Genomic DNA, 23,376 nt, shown 5'->3' with positions numbered 1-23,376 from the left:
TGTTCATGTTGTTAAAATCTTGTTAACCTTTCATTATAATGAAAAAAAAAAAATCTTATAAGCTCGCTTAAATTCAACTAGAGCATTTTGAAAGTGATGTAGATGCGGATAGAAATTTTTCAGATTATGTTCCTCTTTGTGGGTGACTCAGAAACGATTCTTTGTTAGTAAAGTGTAAAGCGTTGCGTAGTATAGAGTGACATAGCGAGGACTATAAACAGGATAAGGGAGGCGGAGGAGAGGGTAAGGAAGTAGTGGATGGAGAAATGGAGTTTATAATATCTCTCGTATAATCTTCGGGAACGCACAACATTGAGTTCTTAATAGAAGTTATTTATGTTTTTTTTTTTTCGAAAAGAGCGTCTTCATGATTCTCCAGTACCAAGAGATTTCGAAGATTTTTTTCTTTTCTTTACTTACGAACTGATAAAAAAAAAAAAAAGATTCGACTTGTCGCCTCCTAAAAGTTATATAAAAAAAAAAAACTGGCCAGTCAATTTTTCCGAACCTTTCTCCACCATGTGCTCGAAAACAATCTCACGTAAGATGCTTTGTTAACATTACTGCAGCAATAGCAGATGAGAGTACTTGTGACAATTTTAAGGTTCTGCATCAGTTGTAGAAGGAAAAGTATCACGAGAACACGACCACTCATATCTCCAGCCAATGAAACAATTGTCGTGAGGGAGTGGAGAGTTTCAGAGCACAGTCCCAACCAAAAGACGCCCTATATCACATTACGCCGAGTCCACAGTTTACCGGGACTCCTAAAGGTCACAATTCTCGTATAGCACCAAACACGTCCCAACACTAAGCCTGCGTAGTTTGTCAGGAAATAGTAGTCTTTTTTCTTTTTTTCTTTTCCTTTTCACAATATGAATTTTAGTTTCGATGTCTGAATTCCTCGATGTGTTTAATCCAATTCCTCTTAGTAGGCATTGTCATCGGGCCGCGGTGAAAACAGAGCCGCAGTGTTGCCAGAATAAAGAAACAACGCCCACCGAGGGTACATAAGGATTGTAATGGTCTCGCTCACTGCCACTCTTTAGTCAACATTTGGCTGGTTACAAGTTGTTTACAACCGGAAAGGCTGTATTAATTCACATGGCGTTCTCACAAGTAAGAAACCACATTCTTAGATATTTCCACATCTTTTTCATTATCCTTTTTTTTTGTTTCACTCATACATTTATCTTCCTTATTTTTGTTGTTCACGATTTGTTTAGTTGAGGAAAAGTATTGACTCAAACTATATACATTCACTCAAGTAAGGGAAGGCGTTCTTAAACATTACCTCATCATTTGTTCATAATTATCTTATAAGAAAGAGAAAGCAAACTATATCATATACATCATGTTTACACAACTGAGGAAACCCATCAACAATCAAATCTCAGTTTCTTTTCCATTGATTTATTTAACTATGAATTGTTTAGAAGAAGAAAATTGTATTAATTGACACAGCTTTCACACAATTAAGGCAATACGTTCTTACACATATCCGCATCCACGTATTCCATCTGATCACGAATTGTTTATGATGAGGGAAATAAAATCAAAGGCCCGTTGATATAAGTAAAGGAACCACATTCATCATTGTGTCGGCTTCTTGTCTTTACTATTTTTAAGAGGCTGAGGGTGTAGTGGAAGTGATCGGGGTTTTCAAGGTTTTCGTGGTTCTGGTCAGGGTTAGACAAGGACTCTGCATCATCTGCTGAGAAACACCAGCGAAAACCCGACAAGTTATCTCGTTGGTCTTTGAAAATACTTCTTAAGATAGTAAAGTGTTTGGAAATGTAAATGTAGCAGCAGCAGCAGCAGCAGCAGCAGCAGCAGCAGCAGCAGTAGTAGTAGTAGTAGTAGTAGTAGTAGTAGTAGTAGTAGTAGTAGTAGTAGCTGTAATAGTAGTAGTAGTAGTAGTAGTAATAATATATTAGTATAGTACAATAACAGTTACTACTATTACTACTACTACTACTACTACTACTACTACTACTACTACTACTACCACTACTACTACTACTACTACTACTACTACTACTACTACTACTACTACTACTACTACTACTACTACTACTACTACATACACACGCGTACACACACACACACACACACACACATGCCCGGTAGCTCAGTGGTTAGAGCGCTGGCTTCACAAGCCAGAGGACCGGGGTTCGATTCCCCGGCCGGGTGGAGATATTTGGGTGTGTCTGCTTTCACGTGTAGCCCCTGTTCACCTAGCAGTGAGTAGGTACGGGATGTAAATCGAGGAGTTGTGATCTTGTTGTCCCGGTGTGTGGTGTGTGCCTGGTCTCAGGCCTATCCGAAGATCGGAAATAATGAGCTCTGAGCTCGTTCCGTAGGGTAACGTCTGGCTGTCTCGTCAGAGACTGCAGCAGATCAAACAGTGAAACACACACACACGACCACTCTACTAATACAGCTCCAGAATCCCGGGGTGTCTCACGTCTCACTCCCCACACTACTGCACAATGCACAAATGACGAAAGCGAGGCATGATGTAGGAAAAGAACACAGAGGCAGTCGGAATAACCCAAAACAATTACATATATGTGAAAAAAAATAGAGGCAAGAACTACGGTGTGGAAACTATATATTTTTTGTCAACCAATCAGAAAAAAAAAGTTAAACGATTTTTTTTTTTTCGAGATAAGAGAAGGAAGTAAGGTGATGTTAATTAGATGATGACAGGTGATACATTTTCTCTCATCATATTGTTCAGAATTTGACTTGTATACATAAACTTATATCTACCTGCTTCTTGTTATTCTATTCTGTTTTCTTATTTTGGGTTATGTTCTGCTATACCTTTGCTGTCCTGCGTTTTGTTGTGTATGTGCGTTGTATTCGAGTGTCTTGTTGTTCTGTGTGTTATTCTTGGTATCATGTCTTCGTGTCTCTTGTTATTCTGTGCTACTGTCCATTAATCATGGTCTCAGTTGTACGGTCTGCTCAACCTCATCGTGAAATATTACCTATACTACTCCAGACTCTCAGAATAAATTTTTATAACGAACCAATGTGTATCAGTTATGTGACAGAAGTGTTTTAGAATATTGCGCCCTCTTCGTTGCAGGTGGCGTGCATGGCGGTGGTGGTGATGTGCTGCTGGCTGGCAGGGGTGAGTGCCGGGCAGGAGGACGAGGATATGCCTGCCCTCTCCCCGCAGCACTTCAGAGACTTCTCCATTGACGATATGCGCCGCTTTATTCATGAGGCAGGACCCAAGGTATGCTCGAGTTGAGTTTTAATTTTCTCATTTGAGTATGTGTTAATAAGACTGGTCCATAACAAAGAAAAAAAGAAAAAATGCGTAGATTGATAGAAAAATGCATAAAGGGAAAAAGGAAAGGTAAAAAGAAAGAATAAATGAAAGAGACGAAATAGAAAGAAAATAAAAAGTAAGAAAGTAAAAAAAACTGCTGAATATTATACTACAATAAGACCGCGAAAAAAATATTATATATATATATATATATATATATATATATATATATATATATATATATATATATATATATATATATATATATATATATATATATTGGCTACTTTAGTTCACACTGTCTTCTTCTTTTGAAAAACCGCATAAAAAACAAGCAGAGAGATGCAGTTTATGAAGGAAAATGATGAAAGTGAGTGAAAATGCTAGTTAACCTTTTCATTAGTGAGGAATTGCAATATCTCGCACCGACTATAGACACTTCAAACTACAGACACACACTAAAGTCAAAGACCATACCTCCCCTACCATGTGACGAGGCCCGCCACCTGTGGTCTTTCTGGACGACGGATCACCCAAATCATCGCTGCCACACACGCATGGACATACATTGATGAACCCTCCGTGGATTCTTACTGGTTGAAGGTATTTGTCACCTATTGAGGACACTGGAGTGCAGTAAGTAACGGTGGGAGGATATATCAATGTTTATGAAGCCGAGGGTTTGGTTTAACTCGATAAAAACGTTATAAATATGACATGACGTGCTGGATTCGAAGCCTCAACCGGCCCTACAGGATTCTCTGTGTATGTGCATGCGTGTGTTGTTTATGATAGTCCAGAGAGGCCCTCGACGCAGGGTCGGCGGAGACCTTTTATGGTCTTCAAATATACTGTGTGTCTACATTTTTTTTCTGAGTTTGTGAGGCTTCTGAATCTATTCTCAACAGGAATTTTATGAAGCACATACGTATCTACTCACCACCAATCTAAACTTTACAGAATGCCAGTTTATAACTTTGGTTCCCTGTGTTTGTAAAGGTTTAGAATCTACCCTTAACAGAAATGTTATGAAGTAGCTACTATTTGCTTACAGCCTTGTTTGTTGTTGTCACCATGGATTCCGTAAACTACGATCTACTAGCAATCTTATGGCTTTCCTTATATGGGACAGGTTCCACAGTCACTCTTATTTGTTTGCTCAGAAACTAACACAATGACTTCAAAAGTAAGTCCTCTCATGGGAGTGGCGGAAGGAACTACGGGCTTACTAACACCTTATCTCAACCTATTGGCTGTAGTGGAATTTAATGTACCTCGTACCTCGTACCTCGACAACTTATAACATACTCTTACGAAAGGTAATGGAGTGTTCATACTCTTATTCCGACAGTTTTTAATAGCCAATGGAGTCTTTGCAAGATTTTAATAAACTGCCAACCTACTTCTACATTTACTTCTGTTAATGATTACTTATTTCAAGAGGGAGGATTTGAGACACTTCTCATCTGTGTATCCTTTCAAAAGGTTATAGTAGGAATTATTGAAGTCTTCAAGGACTTTTTATAATTTATGTGATAGATCAACAAGAATTTTGCACCACCAAGGAAGAACACTTCTGATAACCTGCCTCGTTATCTCTGAGACATTTCAATCCCCTTATCTACTGCTCCCTTTTAAACCAGTCCATCTGTACTGATGCTCCCTTCATATAGACCAAACAACAAGTCACACACGACCTTTCAAAATGCCATATAGAAAACCAGTAAGTACTGATAAGCGTATCAACAAACAGGCAACATGATATTTCAGAATGCTTTAATGAAAAGATAATACTGACAATCGTAGACAAGAACGTAACATTCTGAAAAACACTTTTAATATACATTATAGTAAAAAATAAATAAATAAAAAATTGACATACTCTTACTTCGTTCAAGTGATGGAGGCAAGTAAACAAAACTGAGACAGTGGAACAACAAGGGCTAGTGTCAATCAATGGATGGAGCAACAACAACCAAGACTATAACTGAAGCACTGAACTGTGACACCACTTGACCACGCATTGCCCGGCCCAGCCATGCCAGTGTTGCCAGGTTCAAAACACTCTGTCCGCAAAATTGTGAAGCATTGACCAAATTTATCGCTTAAAGACACTATTGAAGGGAATCGTGACAAATGTGGACTTGTATTCTTAAGTACTGGAAAGAGACGCCTACGAGAATCTCCTGAGGTGCAGGGTCTGACAGATCATGTCACCTTCCCCACACATGAACGAGGAGAGAGAGAGAGAGAGAGAGAGAGAGAGAGAGAGAGAGAGAGAGAGAGAGAGAGAGAGAGAGAGAGAGAGAGAGAGAGAGAGAGAGACTCGTACTGTGAGATTTTCCCTGACGTCTAATAGGTAATATATCCAATTTCCCCCAATAGATTATGTTTCGCTTGGAATAGTAGGATTTCCTTCCACGGACTAATTTTTGACTGTGGTGTTGGATGGGAGAAAATAAACACTCAATAATAAAAAAGAATGGAGATGATGAGTATGATGAGATCCAAAAATTTACTTCTATCTTTAGTCTTACAACACTTTATCTGACAAGTAACTGATCTGTTAATTTATTTCAGCATGACATCAGTAGCTGGATCCTTGCAGTGAAAGAGGAGGCGGCGATGCAAGCAGAGGAAAAAGAAAAGGAGGAGATGAGATCCAAAATTTACTTCTATCTTTAGAAGAAGAATCTGGGAAGAGCTCAGCCTGCAAGCAGAGGAAAAAGAAAAGGAGGAGCAGAAGAAGAAGAAGGGGAAGAGCTCAGCCTTCCCGTTCCTTCTCCAGCCTAACCAAATGACCCCCGCCCTCACGCCCCAAGAAGCCTTTGCTGAAGAAAAACACGGAGTTATGTTTCAGGACGTGAAGGAGAATGAGTGAGACTGAGAGAACGCGTGTGTGTGTGTGTGTGTGTGTGTGTGTGTGTGTGTGTACTTCAAGCGACTTTTAAGAGGTGCTTGCTTGATTCCTGTTTGTGTTACTCTGCCTCAGAACGTGTTTGTTTTTGTTGACTGTGTGTGTGTGTGTGTGTGTGTGTGTGTGTGTGTGTGTGTGTGTGTGTGTGTGTGTGTGTGATGGAGTAGAGCCAGGTTTGGTATTGTTAATTTTATTTTTGTTTTGGTAGTTGTTGTTGTCGTTTTTGTTGGTGGTGGCGGTGGCCTGAATGTTTTTGTTTTTGTTTTTGTTTTTGTTGCTGCTGCTGTGCTTTATTTCCCTTATTTTGTTAGTATTTCTTTCTTTCTCTTTCCTTTTTTTTCCCTCTACATTAATAGTGAAGAGAAACCAAGTAAGACAAAAAACAAGATGAAAAATAAAAATACTGAAACAAAACACGACACTTAACACTGAAGTAATAATAGTTAAGAGTAAAAATCATACAACTTGGACTTGTTTCTATTCCTACAACCTTTGCGTGTTAGACTGACCTATACAATTAAACAACACATTTTCTGAAGAGCATGGTCGTGTAGAAAATGCTATAATTCAGAAGCTCTTAGGGGTGTTTCTTCCTTTCCGACTGTGAATGGAGGAGGGAAAAACAGCCGTATGAAACGTTTAAGGCTTCTCATGATTATTTCCGCTCACATAAATTTCAAGTTTCAAGACGAGTGTCCTCAAACTTTGGATAACCTACTCTTAAGGGACTGGAACCTTCTGTGGGACATTTTTTTAAGTAGCCTTTTTGTGTGTAATTATTCATTTGTTTGTTGCCCTATGCCAGTCCCTTCTATAACACACTCACACACACACACACACACACACACACTGCACACACACGAGCTTATTACTGATCCAGATAATCTATGTTAAACTCTCACTTGTATCATGAACACCCGTGAAAACCCAAATGACTATCACTGCATCCTTTCTGTGGTCTAGATACGACACTCGAGGTTTTAAGAAATTAGACTAAGATTAATGAAGACTGAAGAAGACTATATATTTTACAGTTACGCCGTTACTGTGGCATCAAAAACTTAATCAAAGAAAAGAACACATAATTTATTTCGCGGGTTCTGGGCATTTTTTCTTCACGTGTTCTTGTTCAACCATCACTAGAATCGTAAGGCACGCTAGATGGCAACAACACATATCACTTTACCATGGTAATAGCGGCCTAGAAACGAAGCCAAAACTTTTCAAGATTAATGATAACTTGACGAACTGCTGTATGGGTTTCGGAAGACTGAAGACTATGTTTTAGAGCTACGTGCTTGGCTCATTGATGTCTTAGTAGCGGCGTCAAAATTTAATAATCACTTTAGAGCACGTTCTCGTTTCCTTGATCACCACTGTTGCCGCTAGCTAGAGATTCCTGTCTAAAAGTCACTTCCCACACTTCCACCGCAGTCAGAGCGTTGTTGTGGAGTACCCCAGACAGGGCCAGTTGATCCCAGCACTCAGGTTATTATTGTCCTCGGCTGTGCACTGCACTTTGTGCTGCCACGACACGACAGTACCAAGAGATGCGATGGTGCACTCATTCACTCACTCACTCACGGCACCATTGTCCTTCAGCATCCCATCTATATATGGCCTGCCTCCATTATGGCCTTAGTCTTGCGTCTGGAAGTATCATTATGTTAAATTTGCGTCATCTGTAGCCTCTCACTAAACAGGTCCACGGGAGGTCGGCGACGACGAGTCAAAGGTTAACAAGAGTTACTTAATTTTGTATTAATTGTACATATATTATTCACTGTTCGTTGACTGAAGGATGGACGGGAAACTTTATGTTGTGTCAAAAGTACACCAGCCATTAATTGTTGTATTAGGTGTGGGCAGGATGCGTTATTGTGTGTTAATAACTCATGCATATACTTCATTGCTCGTTGCATCAGGCATGGACGGGATGCGATATTTTGCATTTATTGTTTACTGTTCAGTGTTCGCTGTGTCAAGTATGGGCAGGACACTGCTGCAGTTAAGGGAATGACCTCGTAAGGATGGCGGAGGAAGTTTTGGTAGGCAGAGGGAGGGATGAGAAGGGACATGTTTAGATTTAGTGATCTATAGACTAGCAGCAGATGCAGGTGAGTGGAGAGCTGAATATAAGGAATGAAGTAGTAATGGTAAATTAAAAGATATATGAATAATAACAACAACGACAACAACAACAGCAACAACAACAACAACAACAACAACAACAACAACAACAACAATAATAATGAGAGAGAGAGAGAGAGAGAGAGAGAGAGAGAGAGACTGGGGTGAGGGAGTGAAGGGCTTATATTTTTCCCTCCATCCCGTGCGCCCTAATCTTTCTCGTGAGTCTGTGATGCGGTACCTTATGAAATGCTTTAGTAAAATATAGGTATAGGATGTCATAACTATGAATAGTGTTATTGGGCAGTGTCCCGCTGCACTGTTGCGCCACACCGCCACTGCAGTGACAAAGTTTTAGTTAGAGTGACAAGACGGTTATTTGTGTGATTGTAGTGACATATTAAGATTTGTATATTACTGATACGAGAAAGACTTGAAAATGTTTCCCATGAAAGGAAAGCACTTGAGAATATTGTACTATATAGTTATAGTGAGACTTGTTAAATAGAGAGTGAGAGAGCTAACCAAACCTAACCTATCCTAACTTAACCTAGCCTTTCCTAATCTATCCTATTCTAACCTAACCTATCCTAGCCTATCTTATCCTAATCTATTCTATTCTAACCTAACCTAACCTATCCTAACATAACCTATCCTAGCCTAGCCTAACCTAACCTATCCAGCCCTAACTTAACCTAGAGACTATGAGTGTGTCACCAGCCACCATCTGAAGATCTGATGGGTGGTGGCCTGTGTGGCGGTGACGGTGTGGTGTAGTGTGTGGTGACCCTCCATGAGTGGTGGTCGGTGTGGTGTGTCGTGGTGGTGCTCCGTGGCAGTAGACTTACAATCACTCCAGGTTCATGTGGTACATAACAAAGGTGTAGGGCATGGCCTGCGCACACCGCAGCAGGGTGTTCACTAGGGCCCTACTAACCCACGGGATGTCCTTCTCCTGCTTGGATGGGGACGGAATGGAAGGCTGTAAGACATCAGAGGATCTCCCGCGGGGCTCTCCCCTCCCGTGGCGGAGCTGTGCCTGGGAAGCAGCCAACCTCTAGCCATCCCCGAGGTCACGGTGTACGACCTCGGAAATCTCGCCAGTCAGAGGAATAAGTTCCCTTTCCTGAAAAGACTGGCCTTGGGGAGCTGCCCACTTCTGGCCATCCCCGAGGTCACGGTGTATGACCTCTGTGTCAGGCTGTCCACGGTCTCGTCAGCCTGAGAAATGTGTTCCCTTTGCTGCCGGGGCTGGGCCTGGGGAGCGGCCCGCCTCCGGCCATCCCCAAGGTCCATCAGGGTGACCTTGGGGGTGAGGACACAGTACGTGACCTCAGGAATCATACTTACTCCAGAGTTGGTGTACACAGCGTAGGGAGGCAGGACGAGCTGGGTGTCACCAGCCTGAGGGGACAGGCTGGCGTGCTGCTCAGTCTTCGCTGGTTCCTGCTTGTCCTCCTTGATTGTCTTTGGCTCGGCCAGGAGCCTTCTGCTGTGGAAAACGGCGAAAGGGGCTTGGTCTTGGGCCCCGCCAGCGCCGCCTGCTGCATCCCCACCCTTGAGGCTGAAGAAGAGCGCAGAGCGGCGCCCGATCCTATTTGTTTTGAGTCCCTCCAGCAGGTCGGCCAGTGGGATCTCACGGCGTGCCACGAAAGTCTCTCCTGCTAGGATGTCCATCCTGACTGGCGTGGCGCCGTCCTTCTTGGCGACCCTCCCAACGGTCATCAAGGTCCTGCGGGCAGACCTGTGCTGGCCTGCCCCGTCCCCCGCGCTGGGGAAGCTGAAGTCCCCCAGTAGGAGCCTGCCTCCCTTACCTCTGCTGCGGGGCAGACAGAGGATGAGGCGGTCGGCGCCGTCACACTGGCCCACCACCTCCAGGTGGACCTACACTTTGAGTGTGCTGCACTGCTGACCCATTGTTCCAATTAATTTATCTTTTTGTTTTATTTTCTTCACTTTGAGATGAACTGAAATGCTTCCTCGGAGCAGTTTTGTCAAAATGTGTTGAAACCAGATGGCGGCTCAACCACCGCCGCAGTCACTCACTCACTCACTCACTCTTTCACTCACTCATTTACTGAAAGAAAAACACTGAGCAGTAACAGTACCAGCAGCAGCAGCAGCAGCAGCAGCAGCAGCAGTAGTAGTAGTAGTAGTAGTAGTAGTAGTAGTAGTAGTAGTAATAGCAGCAGTAGTAGTAATAGGAAAGACAGACGAAAATTTTACATAACAAAATTATATAAACGAATAAATAAAATGAAATAAAACACCCAAACCAAACAAATAAACACACACAATCACACACACACACACACGCCCGGTACCTCAGTGGTTAGAGCGCTGGCTTCACAAGCCAGAGGACCGGGGTTCGATTCCCCGGCCGGGTGGAGATATTTGGGTGTGTCTCCTTTCACGTGTAGCCCCTGTTCACCTAGCAGTGAGTAGGTACGGGATGTAAATCGAGGAGTTGTGATCTTGTTGTCCCGGTGTGTGGTGTGTGCCTGGTCTCAGGCCTATCCGAAGATCGGAAATAATGAGCTCTGAGCTCGTTCCGTAGGGTAACGTCTGGCTGTCTCGTCAGAGACTGCAGCAGATCAAACAGTGAACACACACACACATACACACACACACACACACACAGGCGCGCGGGCGCGCGCAAAATCACTGTATCCAAATGTGTGTGTGTGTGTGTGTATAGGCCCGGCTAGATAAGGGCGCTTATCCACCTCACATGTTGCAGGAATGGCTCTGTTTTATGAGGATAAAGCGATAATTTTTAGGTGTCTGTCTGCGTGAGTGTTGCCGCGTGATGCTGAGGTCACACTACAGCTTTTTTTTTTTTATTACGACGCCCCCGACAGTCGTACAGACCAGTTTTCTGCGATTGCATACGACTGTCGTAACGATTGGGAGCATTTCAGTGCAAGAGGCGCACGCAAAACGAAGGATGTTCACCTTCGTGGGGATCTTAGGGAGGATGTTCACTTCCGGGTGTCGGAGGCTGCCCCTCCATACTTATGTCCAATGGTCCTGCGATGTCTGGGACATCATACCCATCATGCCCTTCCTCTGTCCCATCGTCTTCGGTGGGTAAACCATCTTGAGAGCACGGTGTGAACTGGAGCTTTTTTTTTTTTTTTTTTAGCTAGCGGCAACGCACGAGCTGTCACACTGTTCACGACGATTCTAGCGACAGCATTTTCGTACGTTACTTCCAAATGTATGTTCAAAGACCAGTCATAACTCAGTATTTTAACGATTTTTTACTCGTTCGATGTTAAACGATGTCGTTAGTAGCATGTACGACATCGTATCTCTCTATAACGTCATCCTACGTCATCGAACGTCATCGTAAGCCCGATGCAATGGCTTTGCTTGTCGTGACTCTCTTTCCGACAGTCGAATGTAGCGCTCGATTGTCGTTATGCTTCTATGATGTCGTGTGACAACAAGGACATCTTACGACATCGTGCGATAACGCCGCGTTAACGTAAAACTTGACTCACATCTTATGACAGGCCCAAAATGACGTCATTGCTGCCGCGCGACAGCCCTCCTACGACCGTCTGGGACGTCGTAGTTAAAAAAAAAAAAAGCTGTAGTGTGACCCCAGCAAGACGTACATATGTCTTCTGGGTGCAATTATCGTAGAAAAGTAGGTACTGTCTCCTGAGGAATGCTAATATCGCTACGAAATAGATCTTCATAATCTTTAGCCTCTCTTGCACCGAATATCGAGCTGCTGGATTCACTGATGCTTTGGCATTTACCTTTAGTCATGATTTTCCAGAAGGTAAGAGTTTTTTTTTTTGTGTGTGTGTGTGTGTGTGTAAGTGACAAGAATCTTATAATGATAATATTTTTTGGCCCACCTTGCATTTTGGCCGCAATGGTTTCATCTCAAGACAGAAGTCAAGTGGACGGAGCTCGTACGAACTTTACGTCTACCTAGCTCTCAGGAGAGAGCCTTATGTAAATTCACCACTTATTTGTATATATCCTGTGGTGAATTTACATAAGGCGCTCTCGTAAGAGCTAGGTAGATGTTAAGTTCTTGGGAGGTCTGTCCCACTTTACCTTTGCCTTGAGGCGAGACCATATTGCGGCCAAAACACAAGCTGGGCCAAAAAGATCATTATAAGATTCTTGTCACTTACACACACACTTGTAAAAATTAATCATATACCTAATTCTCTCTCTCTCTCTCTCTCTCTCTCTCTCTCTCTCTCTCTCTGTGTGTGTGTATTTACCTAATTGTATTTACCTACAATTAGGTAAATACACACACACAGAGAGAGAGAGAGAGAGAGAGAGAGAGAGAGAGAGAGAGAGAGAGAGAATTAGGTATATGATTAATTTTTACAAGTGTACAAATTACCATATCATATTTCTAACTATTTTTGCATCATATTCCTAATGTACCTAACAATGAAATAGTGAGTAGTAAGCAGTACCCAGGCTGAGACAGTATTGCCAGCTGACAGACAACAACACAACAGCAGCAGCAGCACGCGGCAGCAGCGGCACGGCAAACACGGCAGCCCATCACCATGCCCACTGTGTCAGTCAACAGGGAGGCACTCTTCAAGGCCATAGGGCAGGAATACAGTAAGTCCTCACTAACTGCACGTACTCCAAACATGACAAATAATTCACGAACGCTAGGTAGGTGTGGGTGACGCAAGGCCTGGCCTGGGTGACAGCTGCCCGGGGATAGGTGGCCTGCCAGCTGCCTGGCTGGAGGATGGTGGGTCACAAACCGCCGTCTTCACTACTACAGTGATCAGTTCTGCATTTAGAGTCCCAGGTTTCAAAGCAGGCTGTGCTCTGCCTCACGCTTCACAGTTGGTGTGCTCCCTGCCGCCAAGTGTGTGCGTGCACGTACGGACTGGTCCAACAGATCTACATGTGGAAGCTGCTGCCATAATAATGTATATGGTACCACATATCCAGCATTACCATATTTGTTTTATGATTCTATTTAAGTTTTATGAATTGTTCTCGTAGTATTTTGCTTTTAATATCGGCCCATGATTGTTTTGTAATGATTGATGTTGTAGTTTTTAAGTGTGGATGTGTATATATATTTAAAATCAATGACATATATGTCAATCATTCATTTAATTCATTCATTCATTCACCTTTACTTAACCTGCCAGATCCATATCAAACACACACTTGCATCACACTCACCATCCTTTCTCACACTGCCAACATCCTAAAGGGTCTCATATCATAGGTTCAGCTCCACATGAATTTTGGTAAATAGTCTTTCTCACACATATCCTTTTATACTTTGGAGCGCAGTAGAATTTTAAGCTTACAGATTATCCAATTATTTTTTTAACAATTGACCTAAAGCTTTCAAGGGAATCTGAATAGTAAAACATAACTGTCCTTTCTATTACAGATGATGAAGAATTTGATGAGTTATGCTTCAAGTTTGGACTGGAGATTGATGACATAGTAGATGACCCAGACAAAGGGATGACTTACAAGATAGAGATTGGCGCCAATCGTTATGACCTGCTGTGCATTGAGGGCATTGCACGCACCCTTCGAGTCTTTCTTGGCCTGGAGACACTGCCCAAGTTCCAGGTGCTACCAGCCAAGGACCCCAGCCAGTACAAGCTGATTGTCAAGCCAGCTGTTGCTCAGGTGAAAATTACACACTGCCTACTGTGCACAAGAGTATCATCTTCAGATTTTTGTGTTTTACAGAATCTGTTCAAGAATCACACTTAGTACTGTTTTACTCATTTATAGTTTTGTTTATGTAAGAAAATCACTAACCAAGGGAAACAATAAAGAGGGAAATAATTCCACGGAGGTGCTATAGTCTATTCCATCTATGAACTTCGTTCTAGGTGTGGCAGATTCCAGAATTTCCATGAGTGCATTGCCATTTCGACCACAATTATCAAATTAAGATTGTCTCCCTACCTGCCTATCTGCAAGCCTCTGGTTCTCTCTCTCTCTCTCTCTCTCTCTCTCTCTCTCTCTCTCTCTCTCTCTCTCTCTCTCTCTCTCTCTCTCTCTCTCTCTCACTCACAGAGTGGATGAAGGACACGCTGACCACCACTACCACATCGTGACAACATTGGGAAAAACCTCTGCCACATGTCACAGAATTTATATAAATCGATGTTATAATCCTAAACATCGACACTCACTGTACTATGTAGCCTCCTTTACCATATACAGCGTATATAAGATATAACTTTTAAATAGCACATTGATGGGAAATGAGAGAGACATGCATGTAAGAAGATTGATTTGGCAGTATGGTTAGAGGTAAACGACGTGACCTGCCCCACCCTGAACGGCCTTATAAATGGAACCGACTATAGTCCCAAAAGAGATACCAAGAGAATCATTGAAAATTGAAAAATAAGTGTTTTCAAACTTCCTTCTTGAAAGATTTCAAGTCATAGGAAGGAAGAAATACAAGAGCAGGCAGGAAGTTCCAGAGTTTACCAGAGAAGGGGGAGAATAAGAATGCAGGTTAACCGTTGTATTAGAGAATTGGACAAAATAAGAAGAAAATTTTTGCAGTGAGGCCATAGGAGGAGGAAAGGCATGAAGTTGGCAAGATGAGAAAAGCAGTTAGCATGAAATTAACTGAATATAGCAAGAAATTGCAGTAATGAGAAAGAGGCTGAAGAAAGTTAGATGAGAGGAGTTGATAAGGTGAAAAGCTTTTGATTTCACCATATCTAAAAGAGCAGTATGAATGGAACCTCCCCATACATATGAGGCATACAGATAAGGCCCCTGTACTGTGTTAGCAGCTTATGGGTGAGAAAATCTAGAGGAGACAACTCACAGTGTCCAAGTTCATAGATGTTTTAGCTTTCCAGTTTAAATTATGAATATAGGACAGAGTATGTTCATTGTAGAATAGGGGAGAGGTAAGTGATAGAATTTTTTTATGAAAGCAATGGAATTTTTCATAAAAAAAATAATAATAATGGTACCATGAATTTTCATGAAAGCAAAGAAAAACAGCAACAAGTCTTAGAATAAAAATTTAGAAATTTTATTTAACAAAAAAAGGAAAGCAGCAATGTAATTTTTTCATAAAGTTAGAGTCGAATAGCAATGCAATTCTTCACAAAATCAAAGAAAAACAGCAATGAAACTCTTCATAAGAAGGAAAAAAACAGAGTACAACACAACTCTTCATAACAGCAGGCACACTAACACACAGGTGCGGCCGTACATTGTTGGCGCTGTCCTACGTAACATCAAGTTCACCCAGGCCATTTACGACTCCTTCATTGACCTTCAGGACAAGCTGCACCATAACATTGCCAGAAAGCGAACACTGGTGGCCATCGGTGAGCACTGTGGATTGTCTTGTACAATAGCTTCAAAACTGCCTGACACAATGGACAATATTATCTGATACATTTGATGATGGTGTCAACAGTTGGCAGCCATACACACTAGGGATGGTTGCTGTATATTATGACCTAGAATTTGATCAGCATGATAGCATCATTTAAGGCCATGCATACCAACCTTTTCAATTCCATTCTCATTTATTATTTATTTAACTAATAATTATTTTTATGTGAGATTAAAGACCAAGATATATGTTTATTGTATAAATGAAAACGAAGCTATATCTAGAGCAGACAATGATTTTCCTTTTCCTTTCATATCACAGGTACTCATGACCTGGACACCATTACCGGCCCATTCATTTATGATGCTCAGCCCCCAAAGGAGATCTCGTTCGTGCCCCTCAATCAGACTGAAGTGTTCCGATCTGATGTGTTGCTGGAAAAGTACACACAGGACCTTCACCTCAGGGAGTTTGTGCCAATCATCAAGGTAAGGTTTCCTCCACACAGCATTGAAATTCTGATAGCTAAATTTATATACATACATTGTAAAACTCTTCTTCCTGATTAAGAATCTGTTACTTAATATTTAATCACTTGTTTTAAGTTAATGTAAATAAAATTGCAATGGTTAATGTGAATAGTATCAGGAATTTTTAGTTCATTGATGAAACACATATGAATTGTTTTCTTGTGCTCTTGATATACCAAAACATCATTTTTCTACGATACTTAAAACTGCCATTTCAAAGTAAAAAATGCTTATCTCAAATTTAAAGTATTTGATTAAGAAAGAGTGTGACTAATGTGTGCATGAGTATGTAGTGGCCTGGTATATACATGACTACCTAAAATGAAAAGAATGGGAATATACTTAGTCTAGTGCTTGCTTGGTGCAGGACAAGCCAGTGTACCCGGTGATCCTGGACCAGAAGGGTGTGGTGCTGTCCCTGCCTCCCATCATCAATGGCAACCACTCCAAGATCACCCTCAACACTCGCAACGTCTTCATTGAGTGCACAGCCACCGACCGGCACAAGGCGCAGATTGTGCTGGACACCCTCATCTGTATGTTCTCAGGCTACTGTGACAAACCCTTCACTGCAGAGGCTGTGTTGGTGAGCTCTTTGATTCTCTCCTCCAACAGGACCTCTCTCAAATATTTGTGTTGGCATGATTTTAAGGAGAATTTCTTGTGTAGATGCCTTGAAAATATGTCAGGATTTGATTTTGTTAAGTAGAATTTCAAGCTAAGATATCTTTAATATTCTATGTTACAGTTGGGTTTTACTCTAATATATAGTGGAACCTTTCATTAATGGACACTTTGGGGCTGAGGGCTGTCTGTTACAGAGAGAGAAAGAGATTTGTCCATGAGACTTAACCAACCCCCATTTTAAATTTTTTCCAGTAGTTTATTCTCTTTTTATAATGTAAAAAGATATTTTGAACATTTAAACCACCTTATTATTGTACAGTAATAAAAATATCTTTAGCACAAAAATAACTAAAAAAAAAAATATACCAGTTTATATACACATGCAAGAACAACCAACTTGATGCACAGACAAAATACAAACTGGCCATTTAGGTGTAGCCCTGGGCTTCACCAGGATTTCCCCACTATTGCCATCTCTCTATAGATGATGAGCTTGCCTTCTTTCTTTAACCCTGCTTCACATTCTTACCTTCTGTCTCTGTTTTTCTTTCTCTCCCTCAGTTTCTATATAAATTGAGTGTTTCCGAAATTATTTCCGAAATCATTCTAACTCTTGTTCCACATCACTTTGAGGTAAAAATCAAATAGTGTGTTCTGTAGATAAGTCTCTTCTATCCTAAATGTGGCATATGAGCGGGAGAATGTGACCTTGCTGATACCTCCACCTGACCAGATTCACCAGTCAGTCCTGACTTGCTCTCACACATGCAGTTCTGCTATGGACCATTCTGCTGCAAGCTCACCATATCACCACCTTCACAGTCAATCTAAGGCAGTAATCTACGTGAACAAGTACTTCTTGGAAGAAGTACTTGAGAGAGAGAGAGAGAGAGAGAGAGAGAGAGAGAGAGAGAGAAGGAGAGTTTAGGGTTTGAGAAGCAGCTGTGTTGTTGACATCGCTTACTTTTCGCCACCACACCACTTACCACTGTGGCGGAACATAAGTGTGATTTCTTCTCATTTCTCTTCTCTATTCACTTGTTCATTATTCTTTAGTGAGTTTTTTGGCTTGTTAATTGTGTCATATGTGTATTCAGCTGTGTGCACATGCAGGGAGATGGTGGCCTAGGGGATAAGATGGTGAGCGTGGGATTGGACAGATGTCCATGTGTAAGTTCGAATCCCACCAAGTACAACCTTGAAACTGTGCCATTTGCTGAGTGGTTTAAAGTTACCTACATGTCATCAAGATAGGTTCTAGGTGGTTACACCAATGATGTGCTTGGGTGGTGATATGGGCCCTAACATGGGTACCACTATAAATAAAATTGCCTGCTCCGCTAATGGGCGGAAGCTGAACAGCGCTTCCAAAAAACTCTTCAAGTTACCTATAGGTAACTTGAAGGTAAAAAGGTAAAAGAAAAAAAAGTACCATGGATTCTTGGAAAAAATGTGCCATTTCTCCTCTTTTTTGTTATTACGGTCCAAAAAAACTTGGCCAGTATCTGACCAGTCTGTTATTTAGCAAAATCTTTTATTATGAAATCTGTTTTTGTGAGGTACCACTGTACATTGCAAGGCTCTATATAATTTAGTACATCTGGAAGTCATCAGATATTGAGACACTCTTACATACATACATACATTTATCTGGTTGTATTGGCAGTTTTTTCCCTTTCCAGCTAAGAGTGTGAATTATATGTATTGAGTGCCTGGTGCCTTGTCTGGCCCATCTCTGTATGGTGTTGCTGCCTTGGTATAAAGATAGATACAGTATTTACCTCATTGTTTGACAAAAGGAAAAAATTATGTTTGACCTGTTCTGTCTTGGTGTCTATGTTTATGTGTTTATCTAGGTTCATCTTCAATTCATTAAATTCTTAGCATTCACTAATTTTTTTGTATGTTCTTAGGAGTGTGGTTAGATATTGGAGTTATAATTCAATACAATTTTTCTTTTGCTTAGAATAAGTAACTATGTAAGGTTATTTGTTGGAAGTACCATTGATAGTGGTGACCAAAGAAAACTGCACTGAAGTGACTCCTGTATAAACCTGAAATATGTGTTTGGAACCATAATTCAGTGTAATATTTTCCTTACTTAAAAATAACTGACATTGCACACCTGTTTCTGTATTTGAAGCATCATTATTAATATTAACTGAAGAAAACTGAATTGGAATGACTTGTATAAATCAGCAATATACATTTCAGGTTGAATACCCAGATGGTGAGAAGATCCAGTACCCAACACTACAGTACCGGCAGCAGGAGACGTCTGTGGCGTACTGCAATGTGCTAACAGGAGTGGAGGAGAATGCAGAGGACATGGCAAAGCTCCTCCAGTCCATGAGTCTGTCTGCCAAGCCCACTGGACCAGACACCCTCATGGTTGAGATTCCTCCCACAAGGTGAGGCATTCTTTCTTGTGAGAATTTGGTTTACTTTTATTGAAGTGCCATGTCATGCGACCTTCTAACAAGGACTACCACATGCAGACTTAATGACTGTTTGCAGCTTCCCTTATGTTCTCGTGTTCTGAAACCACTGCCATTGTTTTGCAGGTATGATGTCTTACATGCATGTGACGTAGCAGAGGACTTTGCTATAGCTTATGGGTATGACCGCCTAAGGGAAGACATGCAGCTGCCTTCCACCAGCACTATTGGTCAGGAGTTTGAGCTCAATTACCTCAGTGACAAGATGAGACTGCTGCTCTCCCAGAATAACTACATTGAGGTTGCCACATTCTCTCTCTGCTCCAAGGTAATGTGTGTCTCAAGAATGGTTTAGGTTGTATTATTTTTTTTGGACTTTTGTCAAAGTTTTTATCATTTAAAAAGTAATGTGCTTTTAGATAACGGACTGGTGGAAAAAAATCATCTTATATGATACAATTTATTTTATTTAGCTTTACCTACTATATGGCAGCCTTCCTTTCTATCCAGCTGATTGTACATGTTAAGTTTGTGGTTATTGTTATTAGTAACCACTTCTGATAGAAAAAACCTTACATGAGTAAATTACTCTGTTTCCATGCATGTGTTTCCAGTCGGATATGGGAGAGAAGATGAAAATCAATCTGGACAAGGAGCCATTGGTGAAGATTGGTAACCCCAAGACAATGGATTTTGAGGCGCTGCGCATCAGCCTCCTGCCAGGGATCCTCAAGACTGTGGCTGCCAACAAGCACGTTTCGCTGCCCCTCCGCATGTTTGAGGTAACACTGATATACAAGATCCTCATGTGTTGGTAATGATGTAGATTTGTAGCATCAGTGTATGTGCCCACTGAGGAATAGTTGTCACAGTGTGCTGATGTGTTGGTGACTGTAGACTTGTAGCATCATTATGTACATACACTAAAGCACTCACTTTCCTTATTGAACTGGTTGTCACTGGTTGCTGACATATAGTGACAGTGTATATTTGTAGCATTAGTATATGTACCCACACTTTGCTTTGAATTTGATATGCTTAGATGCTGATGTATTAGTAAATATAAATCTGCAGCATCCTTACTTTCCCCTCTGAACTGAAATTATATTAAGGCATGGTTATCCCAGGTTGCTGATGTGGTGGTGAAGGACAGCTGCCCTGTGGCCACGCGGGGTACGGGGGCTCGCAACAAGCGCCACCTATGTGCCATCAACTATAATGTGAAGGCCGGTATGGAGGTGGTTCAGGGTCTGCTGGACAACATCATGGTGGCCCTCAAGGTGCCCTTCACAGAGGACGGCTCATCCAAGGGATACTACTTAGAGGGGAAAGACTGTGAGTGTCTATTGTTTTCATGGAGAAAATGTTTGTTTTATTATTTTTTTATCTAATATTTAATCTTGTACATTTTTCAGTTTTGTTACTTTATATTTTTTTGAAATTTGCCTGTCAGTGTTAAGTTTGAAGTTGTATTTTTGTCTGTGATCTTTTTGACAGTTTTCCTGAATACCGTGGCATTTACAATAAACAGACTAATTCCACTATAGTTACCACATTGTGTTGTAGATGTATCTTTGTCCATTTTTACATTTAGATGATGAATTTTCAAACTATATATTAGAACAAGAAACATAAGAGAATAAGGAGACTGGAAAAGGCTTGTTAACCCACATAAGAAAACTCTTGAGAATACGAAAGGACTACCTTGACACACACCTCCTGTGATATTGCTGGTACAGTACAATCTGTGGAATAAGGAATGCCATGACAAACTAAATAAGAACATAGAAAAATAAGAAAAGCTGCAAAGAAGTCATGACAATCTTTACATGAAACATTCTTACCTTTTTCCACCTAACAGTAATTTATAGAATAGCTTACCTTGTTGTTGCAGACCCAAGTTTCTTCCCTGGCTTCAGTGCGACGGTGGTAGTGAATGGGTCTCCTGTGGGTTGCCTGGGGCTCATCCATCCTGAGGTTGTCACCAGCTTCAACCTCAACAATCCTGCGTCTGTGTTAGAAATTGACCTTCAGAAAGTAATGGAAATAACAGACTTTGGTCACTAACATTTGTAAACATAGAAATAACTTAATTTATACATTATTATATCATGTATTTATGGGGTTTCAAGATGCTAAACTGGAGGACGCATATGAATTTTTAAAAGCACTTCTGAGAAAAGTTTTTCATTAAGCCAACACCAAGGAAGCTTACTTTTATGCAGGTCTCTTCTCTCAGGTAAGTACATAATTACCTTTCATTGTGTGCATTCAGAAAGAGTATGAGGCACTACTGCAGTCAGAAAATTGTGTTACATGCTGTGTGGTCAGCTGGGAAGAATGCCCCTGTATGTAGTTCATGTGTCAAAAAGCCTCCTGAGAAAGGTGGAGTCTGGGAGCTGGGAACTAGTCCTTTATTTCTACATGATTTGTCATCAGTCTGTCACAACACTGGTTCTGTGCCTCCATCACGCCATGGTAACTGCATAGTTTGATTTTGTTATGACTATGTTCCTGCATCTTTGGAATGTTTTAAGACTTAGTATGTGGTGTAATTATTCAAATATCCTTTTTACATTTTCAGTTGTGCTTGTTGAAAATCCAGTTTTTCAAAAATATTGTAAACTACTAAAACAGTTTATTTGTTTCTGACATCAGCATCTGGTGTAATCAGTTTTAGGTCATCCAGCACCCCTAAACTCTGGCTAACATCTGGTTACATTGACTATAATTGTATTCACACAGTTGAAAAGGAGGTTAAAATTTCAAAATTTTGTCAAATTAAATTACACATTTGTCAGAAGTATTTCTTTGATACTTTTACACTTTTTGCAAGGAATGCCGACTTTGTACTGCAATATCAGCAGCATTTTCAAGCATACCCGAAAATGTTATTGATCTTATCACTCACTTGAGATGCTATCATCCCAGGTTAAGAAACAAGCTGACCTTCTTTACCAACTTTCTTTTGGATATTATATTTTACTTCAGAACATCAATCTCAGAAGCCTCATTGGAAGGTGTTTTCAAGATATTCAAGAAGGAAGTGTGCATCCTAAAAAACAGTAAAATATGTTTTATCTGTGCTTGAGTTGATGGTCATATTACTGTTCTATACCTGGTTTTGTGTTTCTGGAGAGGTATAGATTTTTGTCATGCTAAGATGTGCATTGCCTCACCTTTCATACCTGTGTTTTAGTGGTCTTTGAATGTGTCATGAGTAGGAATTCTTTCCCCTGGGACACAGCCAATTGTAACTTTGGTCTTACCAAAGTGTAGCTTCCCCAGATGTATCCAGGTATACCAGCAAACAGACCAAAAGCAGTATTGGACAGACAAGTAAGCTTTACACCACTGCCCCACTCCATAGTCATGCTAACATGTAGTTAGTACATGAAGGCTTGCTGTCCAATGCACCAAAGAAACATCCAGAGTAATAAGTGCAGAACATTCAGAAAAGAGGTAGATAAGTAGTAAAGTTGCATTTCATCTGCAAATATTTTATTTGAATGCTGGACCTCAGATGAAGGAAGGGTTGGTAGTGTGTGCTCTCTGAGTGCCTTCTAGTTATGTCTGTTATTGTTTTATTATTGTCTTTTTTGAGTAAAGTATGTAAATTTTATTGATTTCCATGTGGAATGCAAGAAAAATTTTTGTATCATCCATATGTGAACTTTTAATAAATGTTCACAAAAATACCTGTTATTTAAACCTAGTAGCAATATGTAAAGTTATGCTTCATTATTTTAGCGTTCAAAGACAGTTGTTCACAAAAAAAAAAAAAAAAAAAAAATGCAAGAACTATGTCAGTCAATGTGATCAACAGTTTTATTTAGAGTTTTACTATGAATAGGGTGTGAGGTGTAATGCTGTGCACCCTGGTCTTGCTACAACCATGTACTGTATGAAGTCTGGAAAAAACGAAAAAATATAACATCATAATTTGCAGTCTTTGAAAATATTATCGCGCGTAAGCTAAGTGTTTCAGATAATACATTTACGACAGCCTCAGTACTCCCTACTAGTGCCACATAATCAATTACTAGCTTTGTTCTGCAAAACTGGGTGTGGGCGGCCCAATATGCACAGCTGTGGGG

At 40.9% G+C, this 23,376-nt stretch overlaps 2 protein-coding genes and 1 long non-coding RNA gene across 3 annotated transcripts; 2 read left to right on the top strand and 1 right to left on the bottom strand.

Moving 5' to 3' along the window:
* The first annotated feature begins 964 nt into the window (after window positions 1–964).
* LOC123503271 lies at window positions 965–6,354 on the top strand. Its single transcript, XM_045252897.1, has 4 exons — window positions 965–1,119; window positions 3,098–3,250; window positions 5,867–5,941; window positions 6,030–6,354. The coding sequence occupies exons 1-4, from the start codon at window positions 1,105–1,107 to the stop codon at window positions 6,165–6,167; spliced, it is 381 nt and encodes a 126-aa protein (XP_045108832.1). The 5' UTR covers window positions 965–1,104; the 3' UTR covers window positions 6,168–6,354.
* A 6,327-nt stretch (window positions 6,355–12,681) lies between these two features.
* On the top strand, window positions 12,682–22,975 carry LOC123503269 (phenylalanine--tRNA ligase beta subunit-like). The gene is made up of 10 exons (XM_045252895.1): window positions 12,682–12,941; window positions 13,744–13,991; window positions 15,544–15,673; window positions 16,006–16,172; window positions 16,582–16,800; window positions 19,056–19,252; window positions 19,406–19,607; window positions 19,894–20,061; window positions 20,407–20,614; window positions 21,174–22,975. Exons 1-10 carry the CDS (start codon window positions 12,884–12,886, stop codon window positions 21,344–21,346), a joined length of 1,770 nt encoding a protein of 589 aa, XP_045108830.1. The 5' UTR covers window positions 12,682–12,883; the 3' UTR covers window positions 21,347–22,975.
* On the bottom strand, window positions 19,731–21,296 carry LOC123503272. Its single transcript, XR_006674383.1, has 2 exons — window positions 21,161–21,296; window positions 19,731–21,024 (listed from the first exon to the last, which is right to left on the bottom strand). It is a non-coding gene; the product is annotated as an uncharacterized LOC123503272 (long non-coding RNA).
* Window positions 22,976–23,376: the final 401 nt, after the last annotated feature.

The sequence above is a fragment of the Portunus trituberculatus genome, chromosome 13 (genome assembly GCF_017591435.1).
Source record: "Portunus trituberculatus isolate SZX2019 chromosome 13, ASM1759143v1, whole genome shotgun sequence".
In the NCBI taxonomy this organism is placed as follows: Eukaryota; Metazoa; Arthropoda; class Malacostraca; order Decapoda; family Portunidae; genus Portunus; species Portunus trituberculatus.
The sequence above is the reverse complement of the archived record's forward strand: the minus strand, read 5'-3'. Positions and strand labels throughout refer to the sequence as shown.